Source organism: Polypterus senegalus, chromosome 14, assembly GCF_016835505.1.
Source record: "Polypterus senegalus isolate Bchr_013 chromosome 14, ASM1683550v1, whole genome shotgun sequence".
NCBI lineage: Eukaryota > Metazoa > Chordata > Cladistia > Polypteriformes > Polypteridae > Polypterus > Polypterus senegalus.
In genome coordinates, this window is record NC_053167.1 from 111,546,522 (window position 1) to 111,559,759 (window position 13,238).

At 35.7% G+C, this 13,238-nt stretch overlaps 1 protein-coding gene across 3 annotated transcripts in view; it reads left to right on the top strand.

Moving 5' to 3' along the window:
* The first annotated feature begins 1,186 nt into the window (after positions 1 to 1,186).
* Positions 1,187 to 13,238, top strand: part of kif14 (kinesin family member 14) — a 49,195-nt gene continuing 37,143 nt past the window's right edge. For 2 of the 3 annotated variants that reach the window (XM_039735344.1, XM_039735346.1), the window contains exons 1-6: positions 1,187 to 1,441; positions 8,269 to 9,473; positions 10,712 to 10,966; positions 11,579 to 11,666; positions 12,389 to 12,487; positions 12,636 to 12,688. In XM_039735344.1, the coding sequence (XP_039591278.1) occupies positions 8,383 to 9,473; positions 10,712 to 10,966; positions 11,579 to 11,666; positions 12,389 to 12,487; positions 12,636 to 12,688 (1,586 nt within the window). In that variant the 5' untranslated portion in view covers positions 1,187 to 1,441; positions 8,269 to 8,382. The remainder of the gene's footprint in view (positions 1,442 to 8,268; positions 9,474 to 10,711; positions 10,967 to 11,578; positions 11,667 to 12,388; positions 12,488 to 12,635; positions 12,689 to 13,238) is intronic. The other variant, XM_039735345.1, reaches the window with a different exon arrangement.

Below are 13,238 nucleotides of genomic sequence, written 5' to 3' on the forward strand. Positions count from 1 at the left end.
TATGGTGACTAGGGTAGAGTCATCACCGACGCCAGCTAATTCTACAGCGAAAAGCAGATATTGAAATGTGCATTGAGATACCTTCTTAACAGGGCCATTTGTTGTCCTGAACCCGGGTTCAGTCTGTAAAGTCCAAAATAAATAATTTGGAAGAAAAATGTATTCGCTTCAAAGAAGAGAGACCTAATAATAACAATAACAGGATATATTTGATATTTATATACACTATATATATTCTACTTAGCTTAGACCAGGGTGCCCAATGAGTCGATCGCGATCGACCGGTAGATCGCAAAGGTAGTGCAGGTAGATCGCGGTGCATTAATTTTTTTTTTTTTATGTTAGTCTATCATATATCCTCCCTATAGCATTTACCACTTGATTGACATACAGGGCGGCCAGTCTGAGATCTGTTTTCTGTTAACACACTGGCCATCCCGCACGCACGATCAAACGCGCGAGCTACTGCGAAACTCCGGCTAAGTGATCTAATTAGCCTTCCAATTTATATCGACTAAAGAAGGGATTTAAAAAAACTGTTTGGGGAGTGTATGGGCTGGATGTGGCATTGGAAGAGGATTTTTTTTCTAACAATGCCACAATCGAAGTGCGTTTGTCTGATCTGTCAATCTATCATTGCTATTCCAAAGAAGGAAAATGTGGAAAGGCACTTTCGAACTGTTCATAAAACTACGAAACTGACTTCCTTCCGAAAAGCGATCTGAGAAAGAGAAAGGAGAGGGAACTAAAATCGCCGTTAATCGGACAGCCGTCATTTTTCACTCGGCTGAATTCAAAAGCTCCTTGACTGCATTATACGGCTCTACTTATTTATGCGAGTCAGCCTTTTCCCACATGAAGATTATTAAATCCAAATACTGTAGTAACCATAAATGTATTGAATTGTTATTGTGCCATAAAGGTTATTCAGTTATACAAGGTACGACAACATATATAATATAATATATATAAATTTTTTTATGTAGATAGATCATTTCGACCTGGTCATTTTAAAAGTAACTCGCAAGCCGAAAAACTGTGGGCACCCCTGGCTTAGACCATAAGCAATTCATATTTTAAACGCGAGACAGTCACGCTATAGCCCGCTTTTGTTTACGGAAACGCCAGTACTGTATTGGGATCCTTTTGAGTCGCGATGTAATGACGTACTGTCACTCTATCCAATCACAAGTGTGGGCGCATTTCGAAAGTTGGAGGCGGGTCGATGATGGCAAGGTGCCGTGAACGCCTAGGAAATATAAATATTTTGTAACTCATTTGGTAACTGTAGCTTTTCAGGCGTTACAGAAGAAGGCGCAAAGCAAAGGTACTCTTTTGTTTACCAGCGAACCAAACATAAATGTATAAATGATAGAGATCGCTTTTTTGCAGCGCGTGGAGACGTTTGCCCAGTACCGCGCCAGGACCAGATCCATTTAATGTAAGTGTTGACTAATGAATGACATCTAATGTAAGCAACGTGTGTACAACGTAAACGGACATCGAAGCATTATTGACATTCTATGCCATTGGATAGCAAATTCAATGTGCGCTGACTTATCGTTCAGTACCTGCCTGATAGTTTTTTCATGAAACTACACTTTACAACGTGTTGTTCAAATATGCTTGGTCTCCGTGGTTTATCGTGGGTGCGGCACGGTGGCGTAGTGGTTAGTAATGTTGCCTTGCAGCTCCACACACATGTGTTCGCTCCCCGTCTGGGTCACTTGGTGTTTTCTTCAGGTAACAACCTATTCATCCCACACCCAAAGCCTTGCAGGTTAACATGATCAAAAAATCTAAACTGTATGATGTAATGACCCCTTCTGAGCGAGACCTTTGAGACGGACTGGTACACGTTTATGATTGGTTCATATTTTTCCAGGGATAGACTGTTTAAACAAACGAGAAAACTAATGATATCCTATGTAAGCCAAATTTCAATTTTCTAAAGAGTGCTTTTTTGGATAATAAGTACGCACCCTATCAGCAAGGCTAAAGGTGAAAATCTGCTTCTAGTTTAAAGATCATCAGCAATTAAGGCATCATTTTATCACTTTCCCATCATAAAGCTGTGGACCTTTAATTCTTTTCCCCAAAAAGATGTAATTTGACGTAAGCTGTTAATGGGCACGGTAGCACTGTGTCCTAATTGTTGTACATGTGGATCCTGCTTGTTCTCCCAGTGCCAGTGTGGAGCTTTCTTTAAGTCTTTGGATTTTCTTTCTAGTATCGCTAGAAATGTGCAAATTAGTTTACTTAATAATAGTAATTTGGCCCCTGTATGATTATGTCTACAGCTGTGTGTGAGTTGGACAGCTGCCCTGTCTAAGGTTGTTTCTTGCATTGTGCTTATTGTTGATGGAATAGACTCTGATATCTTGCAACCCTGAATTGAATTACATGGTTTTTGATAATTTTGTGTAATACTGTTTTGAATGTGTACTTTTTTCTTGATTTTTGGTTATTTTTTTTTGATTAAGTATAATATTTGTATTTTATTTTTGCAGTGTCCTGTTTTGAATATTGCAACAGGATATTAATAAAAAAAACTCATCTTTGTTAACATGGCCAGTATCTTTAAAAGAACTAGGAAATATGAATGTTATTCATTCATGTTTAAATTTGGCAGATACCATCGCCCAAGACTGTTTAGATGATGATGCATAGTGAAGGATTACTGAAAAGTATAGATTTTACTATAATGAATGATTTGGTCTTAGTTGTGGTAATTATGGTATCATTTATTATATCATTTATTATACAGTATGTATTATGTGTTTACTTGCTTTACTTGATAGCAAATATGAAAAAAAAATCTTTTGTATTGGTAGCATTTAACAATAAAGCAAATTAACCAAACAAGGGCCTGAATGTCGTTTGTGGGTTCCCCCATGTAAAATCAGACTGGGGGGAGTTTATTTTTTCTTGACCTTATTTCATTGTAGGGTCTGTAGATAGTAATATGATGAAGGTGACTAGGATTTATCTAACCATGTATGCATAGCTACAATGTTTTCAAAAAAATTTCACTGGCCTTTTCTGTTAAATTACTGAAAAATAAATGACACTTAAAATCAAAAATAAAAATGTCAAACATAACAGTACCACATGAAGTAGTGAATTTCAATATTATACAAGATATTTTTATTTACACAAACTGTTTGAAGCATCTTTTGTAACAACACACGTTTAAGATCTGTTTGTCAATATCTTACTTTGTTTGTTTAGGTTACTAAGTTTATGATATTTTTGCTGTTGTGTGATTTGCACTACAGTATGTTTGTGTCAGTATATGATGAAGACATTAGCTATTTTTTATTTATTTTTTTTTACTTTTTTAATCAAGTTTTTATTATTGATCAGAAATGGGAACATGTCATGCTTTACATATTAAAGAATAGAAAAATGAAAGACACAATTATAAAACAAAATAAATCAACATTAACATCAATAAGAGTAAGGTTCAATGGCCAGGGGGGACAGAAAAACAAAAAACTCCAGACGGCTGGAGAAAAATAAAATCTGTAGGGATTCCAGACCATGAGACCGCCCAGTCCCCTCTGGGCATTCTACCTAACATAAATGAAACAGTCCTCTTTGGATTTAGAGTTCTCACGGAAGGGCTTGATGATGATGATGGTCACGTAGACTTCTGCCTTTTAATCCGTCCATCATTGTTTGAGCATCATGAAGCTTTGAGTAGGTGGTGGTGGCAGAGCCACCACAAAAAACTGGAAAAAGAAACAGAAAAGAGAGTAGGGGTCAGTACCGATTTTAGAGCCACCATGAATAGTTGTTATGATGAATTGAACATACAGAGTATCAGGATTAAGTTAAATTACGATTAAAATGAAGTTATAAAAAGGCCATATTAAAGTAATGTGTTTTCAGCAGTGTTTTAAAGTGCTCTACTGTATCAGCCTGGCAAATTCCTATTGGCAGGCTATTCCAGATTTTTGGTCCATAGCAGCAGAAGGCCGCCTCACCACTTCTTTTAAGTTTTGTTCTTGGAATTCTAAGGAGACACTCATTTGAGGATCTGAGGTTACGATTTGGAATATAAGGTGTCAGACATTCCGATATATAAAATGGGGAGATTATTTAAGGCTTTATAAACCATAAGCAGAATTTTAAAGTCAATCCTGAATGACACAGGTAACCAGTGTAGTGACATTAAAACTGGAGAAATGTGCTCTAGATTTTCTTTTCCTAGTTAGGATTCTAGCAGCTGCATTCTGCACTAGTTGCAAACGATTTATGTCTTTTTGGGTAGTCCTGAGAGGAGTGTGTTACAGTAATCTAGTCGACTGAAAACAAGCAGCGTGAACTAATTTCTCAGCATCTTTCAGTGATATAAGCGGTCTAACTTTACTTATGTTTCTTAAGTGAAAAAATGCTGTCCTAATGATCTGATTAATATGTGATTTAAAATTCAGATTACAGTCAACAATCACCCCTAAGCTTTTTACCTCCGTCTTGACTTTTAATCCTAATGTATCCAGTTTATTTCTAATAGCCTCATTGTATCCATTATTGCTGATCACTAAAATTTCAGTTTTCTCTTTATTTAACTTGAGAAAATTACTATTCATCCATTCTGAGATACTAGTCAGACATTCTGTTAATGAATCAATAGAATCAGGGTCATCAGGAGCTATTGATAAGTACAGCTGTGTGTCATCAGCATAGCTGTGGTAGCTCACGTTGTGCCCTGAGATAATCTGACCTAACGGAAGCATGTAGATTGAGAAGAGCAGCGGACCCAGGATAGAGCCTTGTGGAACACCATATCGGATATCATGTGTCTTCGAGTTGTAATTCCCACAACTAACAAAAATTTTTCTCCCTGTCAGGTAGGATTCAAACCAATTTAAGACTGTGCCAGAGAGGCCCACCCATTGACTAAGGCGATTTCTAAGAATGTTATGATCAATGGTGTCAAATGCAGCACTCAGATCTAAGAGGATGAGAACAGATAAATGGCCTTTCACAAAAGCATAGTATTGCATAGAACTCAAAGAAGCATTATAAACAGTGTGTGTGTGTATATATACACTGTATTTGTAGTTGGAGATCCACAAATGGAGAGAATGAATCGCGTATCATAAAGTAGCTTTTATTCCTGAACTTTCAGCTCCTGCTAGGAACCGTTACCAGATGATAATGATTAGACATACAAGAATCAAAGGCAATATATAGCATAGCTGTGTGCTTCTCGGATTGCCGAAAATTCCCATTGTGTAATACATTGGAGGGCTTCTTGCCCGAAGGTTGCATGAATGGAAGCGAAGGTTTGTGATACGATAAATATGCAAACCGTATCACAAACCTTCACTTCCATATAAATGTGTATATGTATGTTTATATATATGTGTTTGTGTGTGTGTGTGTGTATATATATATATATATATATATATATATATATATATATATATACACACACCATTTAAAATGATGATAATGACAATTCCCAGTTGCTTACAAATCAAAACATGCATAAAGTATTTTAATTTCTGAACTAATTCCATAGTGGGATAAAAATGGCAATAACAAAAGTGTATTTTTTTGCCTTCAAAATTAAGTGGGTTTTTCCAGCTTTATTGTGTAAACTGGAGTAAATACTGCAACCCCACACCAAAATTTAAACCTTGCAAATGGTTTCACATTTGGAACATGGCCATGTTGAGTGACTTTCTCATGGAGGTGGAATGCGTCAGAGGCTATTATTGAACTAGAAGCCTTATTATTTGAAGTCCAGTATGTTACCTTATATTGCCTTTGAGATTAGTAACTTGACTTAAGATTATTTGATTTAAACCATACCAGAAAACTAACACTACAGAATGGTTTCCTCTTCTTTGTACATTTTTTGTGGCTTTAAAGAAACGTTTTTACTGCAATTCGGACCAAAATGCAAATCATTAAACTGGACACAAGTTTATAACTTGATGAATTCTCTGTATATTTTTAACTTGTGTAAATAAACACTTAATAACAACAATATTTAAATGTATTCTTTAAGTGAATGAAAGTATAGATCTGTAAAATACTAAATCTCCATGCACTATGCATTATTTTAATGTATATATGTGTACGTGTGTGTATGTATGTGTGTGTGTATATATATATATATATATATATATATATATATATATATATATATATATATATATATATGTATATATAATGGATGCAGATGTTTTCCAGACTATCTTTTTAAAGGATGATATGTTTACTTCTCCCTTCTGATTAATGCCATTAACAATTTCTTTGGCCCTGAATACAGCTTTTGAATGAAAACTGCAGTTTTGGAAATGATGATATATTTAGTACATTTATTATCATTTCTAGCCACCACTAGACTTGCTGTCAGATGCCCAGCCTGTCAGCCATTAGTCTATTCCACAATCCACACCTTATTTTTATAAGGCATGACCTAAAAATTGAAAAATATACATACAGTCAGTGCATTTACATATTTCCCTGAGCTGGATAAAGCAGTTAAAACTGGGAATGGGATGAATTTAGTATATTGTATTTGGTGTTCTTTCTGTTTTAACATGGTATTATAAGAAGTGTCTTGATACAGATTTAGAGTAATCTTCAGGGTGATGTTTGGTAATTTCCTATTCAAAAGATCTATTTGTTAGATTAAGTGGTGACTTTAAATTGGAACTTGAATAAAGAATAATAAAACTCGAGTTACATATTGCTTTATTACACAACCCTGCTGGAGACCTGTCATTTTAACAGGCAAATTCTCTATGACAGGACTGAGAAAAATAACAAAGCAAGTTCATTTAAGATGATTTGCATAAAAGAGTCAAGAAGCTTATTAGTTTACACCAATCAGCATACAGATAAATAGCAGAATCTTAACATAGCTCAGTCTTTGTATTTGTAAAGGTCCCAAAATAGTTAAACAGATTAATGGTACTTGACATAAACTGTAGCAATATCTAAAGAGTATCATCTTGTATATAAGATTTTATTGAAAACAAAATAAAAAGTATTTATTGTATTCATCTAATCGTTCTCTTGGTAATGTACGGGGTGGAGAATATTTTAGTTAAATAGAACAAACACACCCAAAACAAAATTCACACAGAACTAATAAAACAAGCAAGAATACATCTTATTTTTCTGTTTCAGACCCTGCAATTCTGAATTGGACAACTGGGTTGTAAAATATTTAGATTAATTTTGTCATATTTAGGGATCATTATCTTTGTACCGTTAGATAAAGAAATTACCTTGAAAAATATTACAATTTTTCTTTTTTGTACCATTCAATAATATTTGGCTTTCCACTGTAGACATCAATCTGTCAGTCAATCAATCTTTAGTTTTTGGGCCACCCTTCTTGTGGCATACCATCAGTAGTTGCTTTATAAAGTAAAACAATGTAATTCACAGTAAAAGTATCAAATATCTGATCTTTCAATGCATGATATTTTAGAAGAAACCTAGTTAAATAATAATAAATGTTTAACTTGCAGAGCCAGACTGTTTGTGTTACTGCAAGGATAATAACATCATGCCACTGGTACAAAAATATTTTTAGTGGCTTTCACATTTACAAATAGTTATACATTAGCCTAAATGGAAATTGCATTTGTTAAATTTCAGTGGGCAGTGCCACTTAACATTTGAGGAGATGAACTTGAAACAATCCCATTCCAGCACACTTAGACTCAAAAAGGTCTATTAACTTGCTCTAAGTTGTATTCCCATAATTTCAAACTTTAAAAACAGTACAGTTGAAGGTAAATTTTATTTAAAGATGGTCTTAATGCTCCCAAAGCCATTTAGTTCAATTCAAGGTCACTGGGTGGCAGGGTCTGTCCTGACAGCATTAGGCACATGGCAGGAAACATCCTGGACTGGGTGCCAGTTCACTGTAGGGCCACTCCTGCAGACACCCCCGCTCACACAGAGATCAATTTACAATTGGGAATTGCCAACACTGAAAGACGTGCAGGTTAGGTTATCTTGCATCTGAAAGCATATACTGTAACTTTCATATTCAGATGCATATGATAATGCAACACAAGTTATAATGGCCATTATAACTTGAAGTGAAAATTCTAACCTCAAGCCAATAAATTAGAGCAAAGTGTATTAGTTTATTTGGGTAAGCTGACAGAATAATTTATTATAATGATGTTTTAATTTGCTGTAAACTTATTTGAATTTAATTTAAGTAGAACATCATTTTGTTTATGATCTACTGCTCTAATTTTTTTTCCTCTTTTCTTTTTCTAGGGATTGTTATGTATTTTGCATTGTTTTACAATTAGCATGCAGATGAGAAAAATTCCTGAACTCTGATTGCTTAAGTTTTAATTACACCTTGTTGCGGATAACGAAAAATAAGATATGTCCATCAACGCCACTCCAACTAGAAATCACACAGCTATCTTTAAGCGTGTTGAGCTTCCCAAAATGAATCAGTTGACTGATGTATGTAAAGAAAACAAAGATATGTCTGTTACCCAATATCAGCAGTCGGAGTCTTTCAAACGTACTGAATCAACACAGAAAGAAATGAATGCGACCTATGTAATTTCAGCCACTAAGAAGTCGGGTGTAACAGTTGAAAAATCCAAGATAGAAGAGAGATTGATGCTGCAGAAAAGGAAAATGGGGAGCAAAGGTGCCCCAGTTTGCATGGATGTGACTTCTGAAAATGAAATTAAAGTACCAGAAAAAAAATTGAGTCTGCAACGGAGAACAAGGATGGGTTTTACAGACAAAACCAATGAAGGTAAAGAGGAAGTAACCAATGACAAACCTAATGAGATTTCTAATTTGGTACAGCCAGCAAAGAGTAAGTTGGCGCCTGCAACAAATTCAGGTGTGCAGATCAGTAGTGTTTTGGTACAACGCTCAGGAAGCTTTCAGAGTCCATCAATTAAGGGTATAGTAAATAGAGCTGCTGTTCGAGTGGATAGCAATTCACGTGAGCCCAGAGGTATGGAAAATAGTGAAAAATGCAAAATTGAAAGTGTTAGTAGAGTTTTCTCAACACCTACAAAAAGAGCTACAGTTGCAACTCCAAATGCTAAAGAGACAAATGAAAAAATATCCAAACAGAATTCTGATAAAGGGACCAATCTGAAATCCAGAAGTATAGAGAGATCAAGAACACCTGGCCAGGCTAATAGACAGAGTGCAATTCTCCATTCCAAGTCTCGCACTCCTTCTCAAAATGATCGAGTCCCAGTTAAAACCCTAGCTAAAAACTTTGGACCCTGTCTTCAAGAAACTACTCAAAGTAAGAGAACTGCTGGATGGAATTTATTGACTCAGGGCAGAGACGTGATAACATCTAGTCAAGGCACACCTGGTAAAGGAGTTCTTGTTAATGAAGATCTGTCCCAGCAGACCAAAACTGTTGCCCGTGACAATCTGAAGACAGAAAACAGTGCCGTCACAGTTGCTGTAAGAGTGAGACCTTTTAATAACCGGTAAGTATTCAACCAAAAAAAATGTGCATCTAAAAATTAATGTAAATTACAGCACACAAAATGCCCAAGGTTCCTTGTGCTACAGAGTTGTTTTTGTGTCAGTGGCATGATGCAATATCCATCCATCCATTATCCAACCCGCCATATCCTAACTACAGTGTCACGGGGGTCCGCTGGAGCCAATCCCAGCCAACACAGGGAACAATCCCCAGGATGGGCGCCAGCCCACCGCAGGGCACACACACACACACACACGCCAAGCACACACTAGGGACAATTTAGAATCACCAATGCACCTAACTTGCATGTCTTTGGATTATGGGAGGAAACTGGAGTACCCAGAGGAAACCAACGCAGATAAAGGGAAAACATGCAAACTCCACGCAGAGCGGACCCGGGAAGCGAACCCGGGTCTCCTAACTGTGAGGCGGCAGTGCTACCAACTGCGCCACCGTGCCGCCCATGATGCAATATACCACACTAATACACCTGCACTTATGTGAGAATAGATAATATACAGTAGTTCAAATATAGTTTATTGAATGTTTACCAGCTCTATCGCATGTTAAGTAAAACATTTTACTATTTGAAAGGCTGGGGCAGATTATACTTAGTTACCGCCAACTGATTATGGACATTCCAGTCTGAGACAGAGTGACTCCTTCAGTTGTTTTCTGGATTGACCCCTGCTCAAACTCTTTCATTTGTTTTCATTTTGGAAAAGCCATTTTTAATTACTAAAATCTAGTTTAGTTTAAATTTGTTCTGTTTGTATCTATTACTAAACTTGCATTACATATAGTCCCAAGCCCTTCTTCTTGTGGGTGTTTGGCCCACACAGCATTTCATACAAATTTCTCAGGCTGAACCTGCCCTGGTTATATGGCAGTTTGGCCAGGCCAGTACTCCCACAGCTGACTCCATGGTTAGGTCTTGGTATCCCTTTTTTGGGTCAGTTCCTGTATGTTCTTGGCTGAACTTTTAACGGAGTCTGTATTTTGGGTGGCCCATCTCTTTAGAGCAATATGCTAAGAATAATCCTATAAGGAGTAAAGTATAGCTTTACTCACTGAATTTCTTCTGCACATACACTCCTTCCATTATTAAGACCACAATCCTTTTATTCTAGGACACTGTCCAATTTTATATAGATTCACTGCACTAATAAAAAGGTCTGTAATAAGTAAATTATTTTTAAGGTACAGTTATTAACTAAACATATTTCTGTTATTTAATAGAGAGAAGATGGAAAGTGCCAAGCAGGTGATTTTCGTTGAAGGAGAGGAGATCATTGTTCATCATCCAGACTCTAAGCAATCCCATTCCTTTGTTTATGATTTGTCTTTTTATTCTTTTGATAAGTCCCATCCAAATTTTGCAAGTCAGAGCACTGTGTATGAAAAGTTGGCTCAACCTCTGTTGAACTGGGCATTTGAAGGATATAACACCTGCATCTTTGCATACGGCCAGACTGGTTCTGGAAAGTCTTACACGTAAGTCTTTGGTTCTTAGCCTTGAGCCCTTTTTCAGTCACAGATTTTAGCTGATAAAGGCAAAGCTGTCTTTTATGAAAAAATCAAGCAGAAATTGTAGTACATTTCAGTGAGTTAGTTTAGACATGGTGTACGTCTGTTCACCACACCAGAGCAATGCTGATATATACTGTACATTTATGGTGTAGTTAAGGTAAAATAATTCCTTAAGGCAGAATAACATGAAACAGAAAATAAGTGTAGACACATATACACATACACTCAAGTGATATTTAAATTACATTTTAAAGTACATAAACATGCAGTATATATACAGGAAAAAAGTACGAAACCATTTAGTTAAAGCTAAAAGAAAACCGCATTTCAACCCAACATACCAAGATTGTATTTCCACATTACCAAATGGTTGTCCAGTGTTTGGTGATTGTGTAGATGGAAGTTGATGGGTTAGGAGGAATATGATAAAGGTCTTCAAACTTATTGCAGAGTTCTCAGTGTGTAGCCATTCATGCTTATGTCTGTGGAGTTATAATAAGCTGTTTTAAGGGGTCATATACTTTTGTATCCAACGACAGGATATCTCCTAATAATTTTGATTATTGTCAAATACAGAATGATGGGCTTCACTGATGAAGAAGGAGTGACTCCACGCTTTTGTGAAAACTTGTTCGGCAGAATGAAAAACTCTAATACTAAACAAGTAATTTTCCTTTTTATGTTTCACTATAAATATAATATAAAGCCACTTTGCTTCTTTTTCACACTGTTATGAGGAAATATCCATATAAAGTTTTATTTTATTTTGTTTTTTTTTTTTTTAGAGCTCAGATGTTTCAGTAAAGAGGACTGCTTTATTTTGTTTATTGTTTTAGATTTATACTGAAAACATTCAGATTTTACCTTTTCTTTACCTTTGTTTGTCTATTTTTTTCATGTGGTTGTGAATTATTATTGTTTCCATAATTCAGACTGTTAGACAGATTTACTTTTATGTACATTTTCTTAGGGTAGCATGGTAGTGCAATGTTTGGTGCTTCTCCTTCATCTGTCTGGTATCCTGTGTTTGAATAGTTCACAGAATTGTGTATGTTTGGAGTTGGCACATTCTCCCAGTGTGTTCATATGTTTCCCTCTGTGTACTCTGGGGTTCTTCCCACATCCCCAAACACATGTTGTTTTAGTTTAATTGGTGACTCTAAACTAGCTTTTTGTAGGTTTATGCGTGACTGCAGTCAGTCCCAGACAGGTTCTTTGCACTCTGTACTACCATTATAGGTTTCACTCTGTGACCCTATACCTGAATAAATGGGTTTGAGATTTATTATTTTATGTATTTTCATAACAAAGTTTGTGCATAAATAGGAGAATTAGTTGTGCTGCATCAAAAAGGTTAATTTTGAAATTTCCTTTCTTTCTGATTAGGTTACTGTTAATCTTGAAATGAGCTACTTTGAAGTCTATAATGAAAAAATTCATGATTTGCTGGTTGTGAAGGATGAAAGTGGACAAAAGAAGCAACCAGTAAGTCCAATATACAGATTATTTATTTTTGACTTGTTGACATTATACTTTAGTATGCGAGAAGTAGGAGTTCAAACTTTGCATCTTTGAACAAGTGCTGCAGAAGTAAAAATATATTTTTGCATAAATACGTTTTTTTTCTTTGTAGCTTCGTGTTAGAGAGCATCCAGTCTTTGGGCCTTATGTGGCAGATCTATCAACGTAAGTTAAACTTCTAAAGTGTCTTTGAACAAAAATGATTCTTTCCCAATAGATTGCATAGGCTTACGTTTTAAACAGAAGAAAAGTGCAGATTGAATTTTGATACGTGTACTGTTCTACCATTACACTTGATAAGGTTTTCAACTGTCTGTTATGCAGAGAGTAGAGGATCATGGGAGTAAGCATTATATTTTGTTTCCTGAGAGGCAGAAGATACAGTAAGCTTGGGTTTAGTGTATGCTTTTCTGGTCCTTCTGGAATGGTATGTTCTGTGAAAAAGACTGCAGTTGTCCATGATGAAACTGAACTTATAGACTGCACTAATTTGCCATCTTCTGCTGACTCTCTGAACCGGTTAGATTGATTGATTGCTTGAAAGACTTGATTATTAAATATTGATTTTTATGAAAGGTCATGTTTCACACATACCTTTTTTATATGGTTTATTGTGGTTTCCATTTTTATTTATCTTCAAAAATTATTTTTGATTTGTATATATTATTTTTGATTTGTATATATGCTCTTTAGGGATTTTTTTAAAGTAATTGTG